The following is a 20,707-nucleotide window of genomic DNA, read 5'->3' as shown; positions in this document are numbered from 1 at the left end:
CTTCCTGTTTGTCCTATGTAGTGTTTGTGGCAGTCCTTGCATGGAATTTTGTAGATGACGTTGGTTTTGTCCATGGGATGTACTGGGTCTTTTAAGTTTGTTAGTTTTTGTTTGATAGTATTGGTGGGTTTGTGTGCTACTAGGATTCCGAGGGGTCTTAGTAGTCTGGCTGTCATTTCTGAAACTTCTTTGATGTATGGTAAGGTGGTTAGGGTTTCTGGCTGTGTTTGGTCGGCTTGTCGTGGTTTGTTCTTGAGGAATCTGCAGACTGTATTTTTTGAGTATCCGTTCTTCTTGAATACGTTGTATAGGTGGTTCTCCTCTGTTTTCCGAAGTTCGTCTGTGCTGCAGTGTGTGGTGGCTCGTTGGAATAGTGTTCTGATACAGCTTTGTTTGTGTGTGTTGGGATGGTTACTGGTGTAGTTGAGTATTTGGTCAGTGTTTGTCAGTTTTCTGTATACGCAGGTTTGTGGTTCTCCGTTGTCTGTTCTTTTGACTGTGACGTCCAGGAATGCGAGTTTGTTGTCGGTTTCTTCCTCCTTGGTGAACTTTATGCCTGTGAGGGTGTTGTTGATGATGTTAAATGTCTCTTCTATCTTGTTTCGTTTTGTGATGACAAATGTATCATCTACGTAGCAGACCCAGTTAACTAACAAACTTAAAAGACCCAGTACATCCCATGGACAAAACCAACGTCGTCTACAAAATTCCACAATCTACCACAAACACTACATAGGACAAACAGGAAGAAAGTTAGCTATCAGGATACACGAACACCAGCTAGCCACAAGAAGACACGACCCTCTCTCCCCCGTAGCCCTACATACGTATGAAAAAAACCACCAATTCGACTGGGACAACACATCTATCCTGGGACAAGCTAAGCAAAGGTATGCCAGAGAATTCCTAGAGGCCTGGCACTCCAACCACAATGCCATAAACAAACACATATACCTAGATGCCATCTATCAACCCCTCAGAAAACGAACAGGAAATGACATCACCACAAACCCCAGGAACCCCATCCAGGACAAACATATAAATAAAAGCAGGAGACAACAGCTTCGCTTCACTTGGAGGTCGCCACTGATGATGTTACCTAGCCAGGTAATGAAACGTCTGGATATCAAACCTACAGCTCAGCGAGCAAACCTACACTCTAAACCTCAACCTGAGCTACAAACCTTCACAAACCTTGCAAAAGCTCCCTCTACATTGTCCCCCATCAAACACTCCCAGGACAGGGACAGTACAAGGTTAGATAGAGAATACTCACAGCCACATGATGCTCAGATCAATCATGAAGGGACTCCCTTTGAGGCCCCTGCTTGTCATTCGGTTGCCTCATTCCCCACATTTTTTCATCCCTCTCTTGAATTCAGTCGCAGATTAAAATGGGGAACCCAACCTCTCACTGTTCCCCTTCCCCCAAGGTATCCTGCAGCTGCTCTGTGACACTCTGCAGCCTTGCTCTAGGGATGGAACTCTGTCCAGGAATCACAGTGACAGCCTCAGAAACAGGGGACGGGGAGGGGGAGGTCGGGAAGAGGAGAGACGTTGACAGGAAGGTGGGAAAGAGAAGGAGGGGAAGAGGAGGGGGAAAGGGGGGGAAGAGGAGGGATGGAAGAGGAAGGGGAGAGGAGGGGGGAAATGGGGAATGAGGGGGTGAGGAGGAGGGGTGGGGAGAGGATGAGAGGGATGGGGAGAGGAGGAGGGAGGGAGAGATGAGATAGGACAAGAAAGTGGAGAGGAAGGTGAGGGAACGAGGAGTGAGGGACGGGGAAAGAGAGTGGAGAGGTAGGTGAGGGGACGAGGAGTGAGGGACAGGGAAAGACAGTGGAGAGGTAGGTGAGGGGACGAGGAGTGAGGGACAGGGAAAGGGTGTAGAAACAGTGAGATGGAGGGAGAAGGGAATAGAGAGACAAGAGAGTGGAGAGAAAGGTGAGGGGACGAGGAGTGAGGGACGGGGATAGAGAGTGGAGAGGTAGGTGAGGGGCCGAGGAGTGAGGGACGGGGAAAGGGTGTAGAAACAGTGAGATGGAGGGAGAAGGGAATAGAGAGACAAGAGAGTGGAGAGAAAGGTGAGGGGACGAGGAGTGAGGGACGGGGATAGAGAGTGGAGAGGTAGGTGAGGGGCCGAGGAGTGAGGGACGGGGATAGAGAGTGGAGAGGTAGGTGAGGGGACGAGGAGTGAGGGACGGGGAAAGGGTGTAGAAACAGTGAGACGGAGGGAGAAGGGAATAAAGAGAGGGTGAGGGAGATGTAAAGGTGAGGAGTGGGAGGGGGTGGGGACCAGGTGGGGTTGGGAGTGTGAAGGTGGTGTTTGGGGATGTGAGATGTTTACTAGAAGTGGCCCCTGGGCAGTGTGAGGGTGAGGTGACGTAGGTGAGTGTGGGGAGAGGGAGTGGGCGTCTGAGAGTGTGGGGAGAGGGAGTGGGCGTCTGAGAGTGTGGGGAGAGGGAGTGGGCGTCTGAGAGTGTGGGGATGAGGGTTATGTGAAGGCAAGGGATAGCAGGTGGGGGCAGGGGGTGTGAGGGGATGAGGACTGGGGGTGGGGACAGGAGTGTGAGGACAGGTGGTAGGGTGTGGGGACAGGGGGAGTGAGGACAGGGGTGTGTGGGTGTGGGGATAGGGGTGTGGGTACAGGGATGTTGGAAGAGAGGGTGTGGATGTGGGTATGGTGAGGGTGTGGGGGCGGAGGAGGTGAGGATGTGGAGACGGAGGTCGTGGGGGTGTGGGGGATGGGGTTGGGGTGTGGGGAGGGGGGGTGGGGACAGAGGGGTATGGAGGGAGTGTGTGTCAGTGGGCGGGGCTGGGTGTGGGGACGGGGGTGGTGGGGGTGTGGGGACTGAGGGGGTGGGGGTGTGGGGGAGGGGGTTGAGGTGGTGGTGTGGGGACAGGGGGGTGGGGATGGAGAAGGTGGGAGAGGGTGGGGGAGTGGGGATGAGGGGGTGGGGGTGTGGGGACGGAGGGGATGGGGATGGAGAAGGTGGGAGAGGGGTTGGGGGTGTGGGGATGGAGAGGGTGGGGCTGTGGGGATGAGGGGGTGGGGGTGAGGGGACAGAGGGGTATGGAGGGACTGTGTGTCAGTGGGCGGGGCTGGGTGTGGGGACAGGGGTGGTGGGGGTGTGGGGACTGATGGGGTGGAGGTGTGGGGACGGAGGGGGTGGGGGTAGTCTGTGTCAGTGGGCGGGGCTGGGTGTGGGGACGGGGTGGTGGGGGTGTGGGGACGGAGGGGGTGGGGGTGTGGGGATGGGGGGTGGGGATGGAGGGGGTGGGGGTAGTCTGTGTCAGTGGGCAGGGCTGGGTGTGGGGACGGGGTGGTGGGGGTGTGGGGACTGAGGGGGTGGGGGTAGTGTGTGTCAGTGGGCGGGGCTGGGTGTGGGGACGGGGGTGGTGGGGACTGATGGGGTGGGGGAGGGGGTGGGGGTGTGGGGACGGGGTGGTGGGGGTGTGGGGACGGGGTGGTGGGGGTAGTGTGTGTCAGTGGGCGGGGCTGGGTGTGGGGATGAGGGGGTGGGGGTGTGGGGACGGGGGGGTGGGGGTAGTGTGTGTCAGTGGGCGGGGCTGGGTGTGGGGATGAGGGGGTGGGGGTGTGGGGGAGGGTGTGGGGGTAGTGTGTGTCAGTGGGCGGGGCTGGGTGTGGGGATGGGGGTGGTGGGGACTGATGGGGTGGGGGAGGGGGTGGGGGTGTGGGGACGGGGTGGTGGGGGTGTGGGGACGGGGGGGTGGGGGTAGTGTGTGTCAGTGGGCGGGGCTGGGTGTGGGGATGAGGGGGTGGGGGTGTGGGGGAGGGTGTGGGGGTAGTGTGTGTCAGTGGGCGGGGCTAGGTGTGGGGACGGAGGGGGTGGGGATGTGGGGACTGGGGGGTGGGGGTAGTGTGTGTCAGTGGGCGGGGCTGGGTGTGGGGACTGAGGGGGTGGGGGTGTGGGGACAGGGGGGTGGGGGTGTGGGGACGGGGGGGTGGGGGTAGTGTGTGTCAGTGGGCGGGGCTGGGTGTGGGGACGGAGGGGGTGGGGGTGTGGGGACGGGGGGTTGGGCTAGTGTGTGTCAGTGGGCGGGGCTGGGTGTGGGGACGGAGGGGGTGGGGATGTGGGGACGGGGGGGTGGGGGTAGTGTGTGTCAGTGGGCGGGGCTGGGTGTGGGGACTGAGGGGGTGGGGGTGTGGGGACTGAGGGGGTGGGGGTGTGGGGACGGGGGGGTGGGGGTAGTGTGTGTCAGTGGGCGGGGCTAGGTGTGGGGACGGAGGGGGTGGGGATGTGGGGACTGGGGGGTGGGGGTAGTGTGTGTCAGTGGGCGGGGCTGGGTGTGGGGACTGAGGGGGTGGGGGTGTGGGGACGGGGGGGTGGGGGTGTGGGGACGGGGGGGTGGGGGTAGTGTGTGTCAGTGGGCGGGGCTGGGTGTGGGGACGGAGGGGGTGGGGATGTGGGGACGGGGGGGTGGGGGTAGTGTGTGTCAGTGGGCGGGGCTGGCCCCGGGTGGGGGAGGGGCCGGGAGTCCGTTCCATTTTCGAACCGCCGCCGGTTTATATCAACAACCGCCAACTGCCCCCGGCCCCGGCCTCCCTCCCCCGCCCTCAGGACCCAGACTCGGCCCAAACCCCCAGGCCCCAGGATGGCTCCCGCTCTCTGGCTGCTCCCGCTCCTGCTCCTGCTCCTGGCCCCGGGGCTGGCGGTGAGTGAATATACCCTCCCAGCCCTAAAACCCCTCCTCCAACCCCAGAACACCCCCCGGGTCACGGCTTCACCAACAGCCCGCCCCACACTGTCCCTCAGTGTAGAGGGAGCTTTACTCTGTGTCTAACCCCATCCTGTCCCTGTCCTGGGGGTGTTTGATGGGGGGACAGTGTAGAGGGAGCTTTACTCTGTGTCTAACCCCATCCTGTCCCTGTCCTGGGGGTGTGTGATGGGGGACAGTGTAGAGGGAGCTTTACTCTGTGTCTAACCCCATCCTGTCCCTGTCCTGGGAGTGTCTGATGGGGGACAGTGTAGAGGGAGCTTTACTCTGTGTCTAACCCCATGCTGTCCCTGTCCTGGGAGTGTCTGATGGGGAACAGTGTTGAGGGAGCTTTACTCTGTATCTAACCCTGTGCTGTCCCTGTCCTGGGAGTGTTTGATGGGGAACAGTGTAGAGGGAGCTTTACTCTGTGTCTAACCCCATGCTGTCCCTGTCCTGGGAGTGTCTGATGGGGGACAGTGTTGAGGGAGCTTTACTCTGTATCTAACCCTGTGCTGTCCCTGTCCTGGGAGTGTTTGATGGGGACAGTGTAGAGGGAGCTTTACTCTGTATCTAACCCTGTGCTGTCCCTGTCCTGGGAGTGTTTGATGGGGACAGTGTAGAGGGAGCTTTACTCTGTATCTAACCCTGTGCTGTCCCTGTCCTGGGGGTGTGTGATGGGGGACAGTGTAGAGAGAGCTTTACTCTGTATTTTTTTAATGTTCATGACTTGGAGTATTTTTAGCTTCATGAAACTCTTTGTTTTACAGACTTCTAAGTCGGGTACTTTCACAGTTGATTATGAAAATAATTGCTTCAGCAAAGATGATTCCTGTTTCCGGTACATCTCTGGGAGTATACACTATTTCCGAGTTCCTCATATCTATTGGAAGGACAGGCTACAGAAAATGTACATGGCTGGGCTTAACACAATCCAGGTGTAAGTATGGCACAACCCAAAGGTAATTGTAGCAATCAGGAAAGAAGGAGGTGCTACTCTGCTAGCTGAGGGATAGACAGAGGTGGGTACTGCAGATTAGAGTCGAGATTAGAGTGGTGCTGGAAAAGCACAGCAGGTCAGGCAGCATCTGAGGAGCAGGAAAATCGACTTTTTGGGCCATCATCAGGAAACTGCAGACTAACCTTTTGTGATTTATGCACAAGGGCACTCAGATCCTTTTATATCTCAGAGCTCTGCGTTCTCTAACCAATTAGATCATATGCTTTCTTATTCTTCCTGCCAGAATGGATAGTCTACTCAAGAGTAGGGCAGATCTCCCCAGTGCTTTGGACCAATCATTTTACCTCAAACAGCATTATTAACCAAATGAAGCTGGTTATTTGAATCTGGATGTCTTGAAACGGTTAAGGGTGGATAAATCCCCAGGACCTGATCAGATGTACCCGAGAACTCTGTGGGAAGCTAGAGAAGTAATTGCTGGGCCTCTTGCTGAGATATTTGTACCATCGATAGTCACAGGTGAGGTGCCGGAAGACTGTAGATTGGCAAACATGGTGCCATTGTTTAAGAAGGGTGGTAAGGACAAGCCAGGGAACTATAGACTGGTGAGCCTGACCTCAGTGGTGGGCAAGTTGTTGGAGGGAATCCTGAGGGACAGGATGTACATGTATTTGGAAAGGCAAGGACTGATTTGGGATAGTCAACATGGCTTTGTGCGTGGGAAATCATGTCTCACAAACTTGATTGAGAGTTTTGAAGAAGTAACAAAGAAGATTGATGAGGGCAGAGCAGTAGATGTGATCTATATGGACTTCAGTAAGGTGTTCAACAAGGTTCCCCATGGGAGACTGATTAGCAAGGTTAGATCTCATGGAATACAGGGAGAGCTAGCCATTTGGATACAGAACTGGCTCAAAGGTAGAAGACAGAGGGTGGTGGTGGAGGGTTGTTTTTCAGACTGGAGGCCTGTGACCAGTGGAAAGCCACAAGGATCGGTGCTGGGCTCTACTTTTTGTCATTTACATAAATGATTTGGATGCGAGCATAAGAGGTACAGTTAGGAAGTTTGCAGATGACACCAAAATTGGAGGCGTAGTGGACAGCGAAGAGGGTTACCTCAGATTACAGCAGGATCTGGACCAGATGGGCCAATGGGCTGAGAGGTGGCAGATGGAGTTTAATTCAGATAAATGCGAGGTGCTGCATTTTGAGAAAGCAAATCTTAGCAAGACTTCTACACTTAATGGTAAGGTCCTTGGGAGTGTTGCTGAACAAAGAAACCTTGGAGTGCACATTCATAGCTCCTTGAAAGTGGAGTCGCAGGTAGATAGGATAGTGAAGAAGGCGTTTGGTATGCTTTCCTTTATTGGTCAGAGTATTGAGTACAGGAGTTGGGAGGTCATGTTGCGGCTGTACAGGACATTGGTTAGGCTACTGTTGGAATATTGCATGCAATTCTGGTCTCCTTCCTATCGGAAAGATGTTGTGAAACTTGAAAGGGTTCAGAAAAGATTTACAAGGATGTTGCCAGGGTTGGAGGATCTGAGCTACAGGGAGAGGCTGAACAGGCTGGGGCTTTTTTCCCTGGAGCGTCGGAGGCTGAGGGGTGACCTTATAGAGGTTTACAAAATTATGAGGGGCATGGATAGGGTAAATAGACAAAGTCTTTACCCTGGGGCTGGGGAGTCCAGAACTAGAGGGCATAGGTTTAGGGTGAGAGGGGAAAAATATAAAAGAGACCTAAGGGGCAACTGTTTCATGCAAAGGGTGGTACGTGTATGGAATGAGCTGCCAGAGGCAGTGGTGGAGGCTGGTACAATTTCAACATTTAAGAGGCATTTGTATGGGTATATGAATAGGAAGGGTTTGGAGGGATATGGCCCGGGTGCTGGCAGGTGGGACTAGATTGGGTTGGGATATCTGGTCGGCATGGACGGGTTGGACTAAAGGGTCTGTTTCCGTGCTGTACATCTCTATGCCTCTATGATTGTTTATTAACAAATGTAAATGCAGTCAAAAGAATCAGGAGCAGGCAAAACTATTCAGCCTCATTCTCCATCATTCAATAAGATCCTGACTGATCTGAATGTAACCTCAAATCCACATTACTCCTACCCCTGATAACCTTTCACACCATGATTAACTAGAACCATTTCATCCATCTCTGCATTAAAAATATTCAAAGACTCCTACTTCCACCACGCTTTCAAGAAGAGAAGTCGAAAAGTTCACAGTCCTCTGAAAAAATGTTTTCATCTCATCTCTGTTTTAAAAGGGTAATCTCTGATTCTTAAACTGCAGACTAACCTTTTGTGGTTCATGCATGAGGGCACTCAGATCCTTCTGTATTTCAGAGCTCTGCAATCTCTCACCATTTAGATCATATGCTTTCTTATTCTTCCTGCCAGAATGGACAATTTCACATTCTCTCACACTCCATTTACCACACCCTTGCCCACTTACTTTATAGAACATAACAGAGCAATACCGGCCCTTCGGCCCCCTATGTTGGGCCAACCTGTGACATCAATCTGTCCATCTAACCTACACTATTCATTCTCGTCCATATGCCTATCCAATGACCGTTTAAATACCCTAAAAGTTGGCTAGTCTACAACTGATATAAATCTTGGATACAAAGAAGAATAAAAGGAATAATAGTAGCATTATTTACCTTTCTAAAAATACATTAGAAACAGGTTTGAGCTTCTATTTTCACCAGTTTCTTTACTGTTTGTGGTCTTGCTGTGTATATATTTACTGCTGTAGTTTAGACAACCCAGCACAAAATAATGCATTGGAGGGAAATTATTTTAGGGCTGTGGATATGGAAGATGCTATTGAAATGCAGGTTTTTTTTCTCTCTTGACAATCTCCCATTGCTATTACTCATTATAGAACATAGAACAGTACAGATCAAACTAACTGACATACTCTTTATTTTACTATCACCGATGTGCCTATCCAAGACTCACTTAAATGTCCCTAATGTATCTGACTCTACTACCACCACTCTGTGTAAAGAACCGACTCTGAAATCTCCCCTAAACCTTCCTCCATTCACCTGAGAATTATGCCCCCTCCAGATAGACATTTCTGCCCTGGAAAAAAGTCTCTGACTATTTACTCCATCTATGCCTCATCATCTTATACACCTCTATCAAGTCACCTCTCAGCCTTCTTCACTCCATGAGAAAAGTCTTAGCCTCCTCAACCTTTCTTCTTTAGACATGACCTCCAGACCAGGCAGCATCCTGGTAAATCTCCTCATCTTTCCTATAATGAGGCGACCAGAACTGAACGCAATATTCCAAGTGTGGTCTAACCGGGGCTCTATAGAACTGCAGCATAACCTCGTGGCTATTAAACTCAATTCCCCTGCTAATGAAAGTCAACACCGTGTGCCTTCTTAATAACCTTATCAACTTGGGTGGCAAACCTTGAGGGATCTGTGGACATGGACCCCAAGATACCTCTGTTCTTCCACACTGCCAAGAATCCTGTCTTTAACTCTGTATCCTGCACTCAAATTTGACCTTCCAAAATGAATCCCTTCACATGTCTCCAGGTTGAACTCTATCTGCCACTTATCAGCTCAGTTCTGCATCCTGTCATTGTTCCGTTGCAACCTACAACAGCCTTCCACACTATCCACAACTCCTCCAACTTTCGTGTCATCAGCAAACTTACTAATCCACCCTTCCACTTCCTCATTCAAGAAATTTATAAAAATCACAAAGAGCAGAGGCCCCAGAACAGATTCCTACAGAACACCACTGGTCACTGAGCTCCAAGCTGAATAGTTCCATCTGCCACCACCCTCTGTCTTCTATAGGCCAACTAATTCTGTACCCAGACAGCCAGATTTCCTTGTATGTTATGCCTGTTTATTTCTGAATGAGCCTGCCATGGGGAACCTTATCAAAATCTTGCTAAAATCCATGTACACCACATCCACTGCTCTACCTTCATCAATGTATTTTGTCACATCCTCAAAGAATTAAATCAGGTTTGTGAGGCATGACCTGCCCCTCACAAAGCCATGCTGACTATCTCTAATCAAACTATGGTTTTTCAAGTAATCATAAATCATGTCCCTTACAATTCTTTCCGATTATTTGCCCACCACTGATGTAAGATTGACTGGTCTGTAATTTCCAGGATTATCCCTATTCCCTTTCTTGAACAAGGGAATAACATTCACCTCCTTCCAATCATCTGGCAGTACTCCTGTGGACAGTGAGGACGCAAAGATCATTGCCAAAGGCACATTAACCTCTTCCCTTGCTTCCCGTAGTAACCTTGGATATATCCTGTCTGGCCCAGGGTCTTAACTATCCTTATATTTTTCAATATTTTCAACATATCCTCCTTCTTAATATCAATTTGTTTGAACATATCAGTCTGTTTCACGCTGTTATCACAAACGGCAAGGTCCCTCTCAGTCGTGAATATTGAAGCAAAGTATTCATTAAGGAACTCCCCTCCCTCCTCCGATTCTAAGCACAAGCTTCCCCCCTACTATCCCTGATTGGTCCTACCCTCACTCTGGCCATCCTCTTGTTTGCCACATAAGTGTAGAATGCCTTAGGATTTTTCTTAATCCTATCCGCCAAGGCTTTCTCATACCTACTTCTAGTTCTCCTAAGTCCATTCTTCAGTTCCTTCCTGACTACCTTGTAATTGTCTGGAACCCTGATTGATCATTGCCTCCTCAACCTTAAGTAAACCTCCTTCTTCCTCTTGACCAGATGTTCCACATCTCTTGTCACCAACGGTTCCTTCACCCTACCATCCCTTCCTTGCTTCAGTGGGACAAATCTATCCAGCACTATTAGCAAGTGCTTCCTAAACATCCTCCACATTTCTGTTGTGCCTTTCCCTGAAAACATCTGTTCCCAGTTTAGGTGTCCCAGTTCCTGCCTAATAGCATTGTAATTCCCTCTCCCCCAATTAAATACTTTCCTATACTGTCTGCTCCTGTTTCTCTCCATGAGCATAGTAAAGGTCAGGGAGTTGTGATCACTGTCACCGAAATGTTCTCCCATCAAGATCTGACACTTGGCATGGCTTGTTGCCAAGCACCAAATCCAATATGACCTCCCCTCTGGAGTCATAGAGATGTACAACCTGTCCATGCTGATCAGATATCCCAACCCAATCTAGTCCCACCTGCCAGTACCCCTCCAAACCCTTCCTATTCATATACCCATCTAAATGCCTCTTAAATGTTGCAATTATACCACTTCCTCTGGCAGCTCATTCCATAAACATACCACCCTCTGTGTGGAAAAGTTGCCCCGTGGGTCTCTTTTATATTTCACTGTTTTCCCAGATGCACTTCGATGTCCAGCGATACATGAATTCAAACAGCAAAGGCAGTAACTGTGCAGGTGTTTTTTTTCTCTCTCCTGCCATGACCTCACCATGTGCTTCCTTTGTCTGCTGTTCTCTCTTTTGCTGTTGTTTTGACCTTTTTTTTCCCAATGTTCCAAAATAATGCAACAGCACATAAAACAGTAATTGCTGCTCCTGGAATTTGAGAAACTCACCTCCAGCACCTAAAATACCTCAAAAAAGGAGCAGCTGTTACAGCCAGAAATTTTTCCCATCCTCCATCTTGGATTACCCAGAATCCTTAACCTAAGTCAGCCTATTGAATCAGGAATCCTTCCTGGACACACCTGACAAAAACTGCTCAAATCAAACTATTTGAACTAAGGAGATTCCAATCAATATTAAGGAAGTTTAAATTACCTATGACAACAATTCTGTTTTGAGAAGATTTGTAGCTCAGGTTGAGGTTCTGGATGTAGGTTTGCTCACTTCCAGTTCAGGGGTGTGTAGAAAATTCCTAATAAAGTGACTGCTCCTTTCCTGTTTCTAACTTCCATCCATACTGACTCTGTAGACAAACCCTCCTCGACGACCTCCCTTTCTGCAGCTGTGATACTATCCCTGATTAGCAATGCCACTCCCTCACCTCTTTTACCTCCCCTGCTATTCCTTTTGAAACATCTAAGCCCTGGAAATTCCAACAACCATTCCTGCCCCTGTGATATCCAAGTCTCCGTAATGGCCACAGCATCATTGCTCCAAGTACTGATCCTCCACTGAGTTCATCAATCTTATTCCTGATGCTTCATGCATTAAAATAGACACTTCAACCCATCACTCCATCTTTGTCCTATCAACTGTCTATCCCTCCTCACAGACTGTCTGCACACTGTATCTGGCTGTTCACTACATACTCCCATCATTTGATCCATAGCTCTGGTTCTCACCCTCCACCACCAATCTAGTTTAAATCCTCCCGAACAGTTCTAGAAAACCTCCCTCCCAGGTTAGTGATGTCCCTCCAGTTCAGGTGCAACCATCCTTCTTGTACAGGTACCACCTTCCCCAAAAGGTATCCCAATGATCCACATATCTGAAGCCCTCCCTCCTACACCAGCCCTGCAGCCACATGTTCAGCTGCACTCGCTCCCTGTTCCCAGCCTCACTAGCCCCTGGCACTGGTAGCAATCCTAAGATTACTACTCTGCTCGTACTGCCTTTTAGCTTCCAAACTAACTCCCTATATTCACTTTTCAGGTCCTCATCCCTTTTCCTAATTATATCATTGATACTGATGTGTACCACAACTTCTGGCTGTTCTCCCTTCTCCATAAGAACTCTGTCCCTGACCCTGGCAGCACAGTGGCAGTGTCCCTACCTCTGATTTCAGTGGATCTGTGCCAGGTACCTTTCCACTTTGTAATTATCTCTGCTCCACTTGAATACTTTCTCACTTGATTGTTTCTAGTTTTTTTCATCATTTTCCAAACTTGGTGGAGTGGGAGGGGGAGTTAAAGTATTCAGCCACGGGGCGGTTGGGTTGGTTGGTGCGGGTGTCCCAGAGGTGTTCTCTGAAACGTTCCGCAAGTAGGCGGCCTGTCTCCCCAATATAGAGGAGGCCACATTGGGTGCAGCGGATGCAGTAAATGATGTGTGTGGAGGTGCCGCCCCCATGGCTGAATACTTTAACTCCCCCTCCCACTCCACCAAGGATATGCAGGTCCTTGGCCTCCTCCATTGCCAGACCATGGCAACACGACACCTGGAGGAAGAGCGCCTCATCTTCCGCCTAGGAATCCTCCAACCACAAGGGATGAATGCAGATTTCTCCAGCTTCCTCATTTCCCCTCCCCCCACTTTATCTCAGTCCCAACCCTCGGACTCAGCACCGCCTTCTTGACCTGCAATCTTCTTCCTGACCTCTCCGCCCCCACCCCACTCCGGCCTATCACCCTCACTTTAACCTCCTTCCACCTATCGCATTCCCAACGCCCCTCCCCCAAGTCCCTCCTCCCTACCTTTTATTTTAGCCTGCTTGGCACGCCTTCCTCATTCCTGAAGAAGGGCTTATGCCCGAAACGTCAATTCTCCTGCTCCTTGGATGCTGCCTGACCTGCTGCGCTTCCAAATAAACCTGTTGGACTATAACCTGTTGCTGTGTGATTTTTAACTTTGTCCACCCCAGTCCAACATCGACTCCTTCGAATCATAAATTATTAGAGATTTTCGAGGAGGTCTCAATTTGAGTGGATAGAGGAGAATCAGTAGCTGTATTGTATTTGGACTTCCAGAAGATGTTCAACAAGGTACCTCACAAAATGTTAAGACCATAAGTCATAGGAGTGGATGCAAGGCCATTCGGCCCATCGAGTATACGCCACCATTTAATCATGGCTGATTGGTGTTTCAATTCCACTTACCCACACTCTCCCCGTATCCCTTAATTCCTTGTGAGATTAAGAATTTATCAATCTTTGCCTTGAAGACATTTAACATCCCGGCCTCCACTGTGCTCCGTGGCAATGAATTCCACAGGCCCACCACTCTCTGGCTGAAGAAATGTCTCCTCATTTCCGTTCTAAATTGACTCCCTCTAATTTTAAAGCTATGCCCATGGGTCCTAGTCTCCTCACCAAACAGAAACAACTTCCCAGCATCCACCCTTTCTAAGCCATGCATTATCTTGTAAGTTTCTATTAGATCTCCCCTCAACCTTTTAAACTCTAATGAATACAATCCCAGGATTCTCAGCCAATCATCATAGGTTAGGCCTGCCATTCCAGGGATCATCTGTGTGAATGTTTGCTGGACACGCTCCAGTGACTGTATGTCCTTCTTGAGGTGTGGGGCCCAAAACTGGACACTGTATTCTAAATGGGGCCTAACCAGAGCTTTATAAAGTCTCAGAAGCACATCGCTGCTTTTATATTCCAACCCTCTTGAGATAAATGACAACATTACATTCGCTTTCTTAATCATGACTTAACCTGCAAATAAACCTTTAGAGAATCCTGTACTAGCACTCAGAGATCCCTTTGTACTTCGGCTTTATGAATTTTCTCACCTGTTTAAAAAATAGTCTATGCCTGTATTCTTTTTTCCTAAGTGCAAGACCTCGCACTTGTTCGCGTTGAATTTTATCAGCCATTTCCTGGACCAGTCTCCTAAACTGTCTAAATCTTTCTGCAGCCTCCCCACCTCCTCAGTACCACCTGCCTGTCCACCTAACTTCGTATCATCGGCAAACTTCGCCTGAATGTCCCCAGTCCCTTCATTCAGATCATTAATATAAAGTGAACATCTATGGCCCCAACACTGAATCCTGCAGGACACCACTTGTCACCAGCTGCCATTCCAAAAAAGAACCTTTTATCCCAACTCTCTGCCTTCTGTCAGACAGCCAATCCCCAATCCATGCCAGTAGCTCACCTCGAACACCATGGGCCCTCACCTTACATAGCAGCCTCCCGTAAGGCACCTTATCAAAGGTCTTTTAGAAGTCTAGACAGATAACATCCACTGAGTTTCCTTGGCCTAACCTACTTGTTACCTCTTCAAAGAATTCTAATAGGTTTGTTAGGCACGACCTCCCCTTACTAAATCCATGCTAACTTGTTTTAATCTGACGCTGCACTTCTAAGAATTTAGAAATTTCATCCTTTATGATGGAATCTAGAATTTTAGCTACCACCGAGGTTAGGCTAATCGGCCTATAATTTTCCATCTTTTGTCTTGATCCTTTCTTGAACAAGGGGGTTACATCAGCGATTTTCCAATCATCCGGGATGTTCCCTGACTCCGGTGATTTTTGAAAGATCACAGTCAGCGCCTCCGCTATTTCCTCTCAGAACTCTAGGATGTAGCCCATCGGGGCCAGGAGATTTATCAATTTTTAGACCTTTTAGCTTTTCTAGCACTTTCTCTTTTGTAATGGCTACCATACTCAACTCTGCCCCCTGACTTTCCTTATTCATAAGATATAGAGTTATAAGATAAGAGCCCATGGTGTTGGAAGTAATATATTGGCTTGGATAAAGGATTGGCTCATGAGCAGGAGACAGAGTGGGGATAAAGGGTCCTTTTTCACGTTGGTGACAAGTGACCACTGGGCTCCACACGGTTCAGTGCTGGGACTGCATCTGTTTATGATATATATTAATGACTGGGAGGAAGGAAGTGAATGTACTGCAGCCAGATTTGTAAATGACACAAAAATAGGTAGAAAGACAGCTTGCAAAGGGGGTACAAACAGTTTACAGAGAGATAATGATAAAATCATAAAGTCATACAGCACGGAAACAGACCCTTTAATTCAACGCATCCGCACTGACCTAGACATTTCAATCTGATCTAGTGCCATTTGCTACCATTTGGCCCATATCCCTCGAAACCCTTCCTGTTCATACACCCAGGTGCCTTTTAAATATTGTAATTGTATCTGCCTCCACCACGTCCTCTGGCAGCCGTTCCACACCACCCTCTGTATGAAATCGGGCCCTTTTTAAATCTTTGCTCCCTTAAACCAATTAAACCAATGTTGTCTGCTTTTAGACTCCCCCCGCCGAGGAAGAAGATTTTGGCTAGTCACCCTATCCATGCTCCTCATGATTTTATAAACCTCCATAAGGTCGCTCCTTAGCCTCCGCTCCAGGGAAATAGCGCCAGCCTATTCACCCTATCCTGATAGCTCAAACCTTCCAGCCCCTGGAAATCCTTGTTAAACTTTTCTGCACCCTCTCAAGTTTAACAACATTCTTTCTAAGTTTGGGTGAAGACGTGGTTAGCACTGCTGCCTCACAGCGTCAGAGACACGGGTTCAATTCCTGCCTCAGGCGACTGACTGTGTGGAGTTTGTACATTCTCCCCATGTCTGCGTGGTTTTCCTCCGGGTGCTCCGGTTTCCTCCCACAGTCCAAAGATGTGCAGGTCAGGTGAATTGGCCATGCTAAATTGCCCGTAGTGTTAGGTAAGGGGTAAATGTAGGGGTATGGGTGGATTGCGCTTCGGCGGGGCAGTGTGGACTTGTTGGGCCGAAGGGCCTGTTTCCACACTGTACGTAATATAATCTAATCTAATCTAATCTAATCTAAATTTGTAGCTCGGGTGCTCGTTGTTGTGGTTCTGTTCGCCGAGCTGGCAATTTTTGTTGCAAACGTTTCGTCCCCTGTCTAGGTGACATCCTCAGTGCTTGGGAGCCTCCTGTGAAGCACTTCTGTGGTGTTTCCTCCGGCATTTATAGTGGCCTGTCCCTGCCGCTTCCGGTTGTCAGTTTCAGCTGTCCGCTGTAGTGGCCGGTATATTGGGTCCAGATCGATGTGTTTGTTGATGGAGTTTGTGGATGAGTTAAAAACAATGACTGCAGATGCTGGAAACCAGATTCTGGATCAGTGGTGCTGGAAGAGCACAGCAATTCAGGCAGCATCGAGGACAGGCAAAATCGACGTTTCGGGCAAAAGCCCTTCATGATGAAGGGCTTTTGCCCGAAACGTCAATTTTGCCTGTCCTCGGATGCTGCCTGAATTGCTGTGCTCTTCAAGCACCACTGATCCAGAGTTTGTGGATGAGTGCCATGCTTCTAGGAATTCCATGGCTGTTCTTTGTTTGGCTTGCCCTATAATGGTAGTGTTGTCCCAGTCGAATTCATGTTGCTTGTTGTCTGCATGTGTGGCTACTAAGGATAGCTGGTCGTGGCGTTTCGTGGCTAGTTGATGTCCATGGACCAGCTATCCTTAGTAGCCACACACGCAGACGACAAGCAACATGAATTTGACTGGGACAACACTACCATTATAGGGCAAGCCAAACAAAGAACAGCCAGGGAATTCCTAGAAGCATGGCACTCATCCACAAACTCCATCAACAAACACATCGACCTGGACCCAATATACCGGCCACTACAGTGGACAGCTGAAACTGACAACCGGAAGCGGCAGGGATAGGCCACTATAAATGCCGGAGGAAACACCACAGAAGCGCTTCACAGGAGTCTCCCAAGCACTGAGGATGTCACCTAGACAGGGGATGAAACGTTTGCAACAAAAATTGCCAGCTCGGCGAACAGAACCACAACAACATTCTTTCTATAGAAGGGCGATCAGAATTGAATGCAATATTACATTTGCTAATGTCCTGTACAGCCGTAGCATGACATCCCAACTCCTATACTCAGTGCACTAACCAATAAAGGCAAATGTACCAAACCCTTCCTTACCACCCTGTCTACCTGGAACTCCACATTCAAGGAACTAGGTCTGTTTTTCAGCAACACTCCGGGCCCTATCATTAATTTATAAGCCCTGCCATGGTTTGCCTTACCAGAATGCAACACATTTATTCTAAGTTAAACTCCATCTACCACTTCTTGGCCTATTGGTCCACCTAATCGAGATCCCATTGTATTCTGAGATAATCTTCACGATCTATTAGATCACCTATTTTGATGTCATCTGCAAACCTGTTAACCGTACATCCTATATTCACATCCAGATTATTTATATAAGTGACAAAAATCAGTTACATGAGTTTGCGAGTGGGCAAAAAGTTGTCTAATGATGTATAATGTGGGGAAAATGTGAAGTTTGTTTAGGAAGAGAGATCAAAAGAACAGAATATATTTAAATGGAGAAAAATGCAGAAAGCTGCAACACAAAGGGACTTGGGGGAATTGTGCCCCAAACACAGATGCAGTAGGTAATGGAACATTGGCCCTTATTTCAAGGAGGTTGGAGAACAAGAGTAGGGAAGTCTTACTGCAACTGGATAGGGTGCTGGGGGGACCACATCGGGAGTACTGTGAGCAGTTTTGGTTCCCTTATTTAAGGGAAGCTTTTGTTGGAGGCACTTCAGAGAAGGTTCATGAGGATGATCCCCAGGATGGAGGGATTCTCTTATGAGCAAAGTTTAAATGTGGAAGGCTGATCCAAAAGGTAACAGCCATTGGGATCCAAGGCAAGTTGTCAAACTGAATCTAAAATTGACTGACAAACAGGAGGCAAAGGGTGATAGTAGAGGGTTGCTTTTGTGCTTGGAAATGGTGACCACTGGGATCGGTGCTGGGACTATTGCTGATTGTTAGAGACATTAATGACTTGGGTGTGAATGTAGAAGGTATAATTAGTAAGTTTGCAGATGACACAAAAATTAGTGGTGTTGTTGATAGTGAGGAGGATATATGGATGCTTACCTTCAGTAGCTGGGGTGGAGATTATCAGAGCATGGAAATTGTGTTACAAGTTTATAAAACATTAGTTGGGCTGCAGATAGAATATCATGTGTAGTTCTGATCGCCACACCATCGGAAGGATGTGGCTGCACTGGAAAGGGTGCAGAGGAGATTCACCAGAGTGTCACCTGGGATGGAAAGTCTCAGGTATGAGGAGAGACTGGATAGAGTGGGTTTGTTTTCCTTGGAGCAGAGGTGGTTGGGGAGATCTCATTGAGGGATACAGAATTATGAGAGATATAGACAGGGTACTTTGTGAGAATTTATTTCCGTAAGGCAGATGTGTCTAAGACCAGGGGGCATAAAGTTAAGGTGAGGAGATCTGGGAAAAAAAAAACACCTTAAGGTTGGTATAATATGGAAGGTGCTTCCTGAGAGAGTTATAAATGCAGGTACTCTGACAACATTTAAGAAGCATCTGGATGAGCTCTTAAAATGGCATGGCAGAGCAGACAATGGACCAAGAGCAGGAAAATGGGATTGGTTCAGTTGGGTGTTTGTTGGTTGGTATTGAAATGATGGGCTGAAGTCACCGAGTAGCCTTACAGTTCTTAAATGCCTGTCTTCTCTCACTGCTTTACAACCTTCTTTGGGAGCGCAAGATGGCAAAGAAGTTTACACTACTCCAGTTACAGCTGACTGAACAGAAGCTAAGGCTGTTTTTCTCACTCCAAAGGTTCTTGCTTCTTAGACTGACTTTCGGACGCCTACAGTATAACTCCATCACAGTGATTGCTCCTTTCTTATTCCTGAGTTCTACCATACAGCCTTGCTGGATGAGCCTTCCAAGATATCCTCAGCGCAGCTGTAACATTCTGCTTAATTAGAAATACATGGGGTTCGGAGTAATTTATTAGCTTGGATAAAGAATTGGTTAACCAATAGAAAGATGAGAATCCAGATAAATGGATTTTTTTTTGGTTGACAGAATGTAACTATTTGAGTTCCACAGTATTCAGTTCTTGAGCCCCAACTGATTACAGTCTATATTAATGACTTGGATGCATGGATAGAAGGTCTGGCTGCCAAATTCGCAGATCACACAAAATAGATGGGAAACTAAGTTCCACTGAAGAAATAAGAAACTTCCAAATGGGTATGGATAGGTTAGGTGAATATGCCAACATTTAGCCAATTGTTTCAAATAACCTTAATTCCCTTTTGAATGCTTCTGTTGAACATGTCTCCAGCACACTCTCAGGCTGAGCTGTTACACCAGTCAGGCATCATGCACTGGAAATCAAGCCCCACTATTTGCAGAAGCATCACAACCATTAAATATTTTAAACTAAGTACAGAATATTGTCAAATTTACCTGATTTTTCAGACGCAGGTTGATAGAAAGCATAGATCATGTTTCTGTACTTAACAAGAATATTTTCAAGTTTATTTCAAGTAATTAGACCCTAGCTGCAGGTACACAGTTATAACCTGTTGGGATATAACATTCCAATTCAAGCTTTTATCCATTTATAAACTCCCTGTTAAGCACACACAGATAGAACAAAGCACGTGGACAGTGGAAGAAAATTGGACCAATTGTTCAGCTTACTTTGTTCCCAAGCGTTGCGAAATTGGTTCTTGCTGATCTGAAAATCTCTTCCGGGCTTCCCTTTTCTGAAAGTTCCCATTAGTTTTCAAGAGAATGATTCACATTTAAAATATTTCTGAATCAATCAGAAATTCACGACTTAGAGCAACCACTGAAGGAAGCAGGAAATGATTTTTTTTTCAGGTTTAAATGGGCTTTAACTGCAGAGAACAGAAAGACAGATCCTGTGCTGGTGGAGATTAAAGCACTTCTCCCAGTATTGTGCCGAGCCCCAGGCTCTTCAGTTACTTAAGAACCAGTCACACAGTTGTTGATAGACAAAAAGCTTTTTCACCGCTAACTGATCACTTGTCCGTAGGTCAATCAGCTCTTCTTGCCACTCAGCTCCATCTGTACACTGAACTCCTCAGCTCCAATGCACCTGCGATCTTTCACTGTTTGTTCAAACAACTATTTACATGAGGCAGGCCATAAGCTTCAAGTGATTTGTTTTCCGAAACATGCAAGTAGTTCTTTAAAATGCGGATTTCAAACAGTTTTTTGCTCACTTCAGTCCACAATCGTTAAAAAATACAAAAACTAAACAATCATGGTACGAAGGTAAAGTCTCCATTGTCTTACCAGACCCGAGTCCCACAGAGAGAGAGAGAGAGACGATGGTGGTAGTTTAACATGAGGGTCCTCGCATGTGACTGTTATACCTAGCATGTTATTCCAGCTGTTTGGTTTGTTTCCAGCATCACCTTATTTTTAGGTGCCCACCTAACAAATAGCGATTATTTCATCACACTTCTGACTTGTGGATACTGTTGGGGGAGATGGCTCACCAGGGGAGGGCAGCAGTTGACAGGATTAAGACATCGTGGCAGGCACTGCTGTTCAGAAGGGCTGGAAAAAGACTCATAGGGCCATAGTCATT

The 20,707-nt window shown here is 48.2% G+C and overlaps 1 protein-coding gene across 1 annotated transcript in view; it reads left to right on the top strand.

Annotated features, from left to right (window-relative positions):
- The first annotated feature begins 4,599 nt into the window (after positions 1-4,599).
- The window catches only part of glb1l (galactosidase, beta 1-like), a 93,873-nt gene continuing 77,765 nt past the window's right edge, over positions 4,600-20,707 (top strand). Inside the window, exons 1-2 of the mRNA XM_087989441.1 lie at positions 4,600-4,674; positions 5,487-5,656. Of these exons, the coding sequence (XP_087845567.1) occupies positions 4,615-4,674; positions 5,487-5,656 (230 nt within the window). The 5' untranslated portion in view covers positions 4,600-4,614. The remainder of the gene's footprint in view (positions 4,675-5,486; positions 5,657-20,707) is intronic.

The sequence above is a fragment of the Chiloscyllium plagiosum genome, unplaced genomic scaffold (assembly GCF_037043375.1).
Source record: "Chiloscyllium plagiosum isolate Xiang-an unplaced genomic scaffold, Cpla_swu_hap1 HiC_scaffold_7, whole genome shotgun sequence".
In the NCBI taxonomy this organism is placed as follows: Eukaryota; Metazoa; Chordata; class Chondrichthyes; order Orectolobiformes; family Hemiscylliidae; genus Chiloscyllium; species Chiloscyllium plagiosum.
The sequence above is the reverse complement of the archived record's forward strand: the minus strand, read 5'-3'. Positions and strand labels throughout refer to the sequence as shown.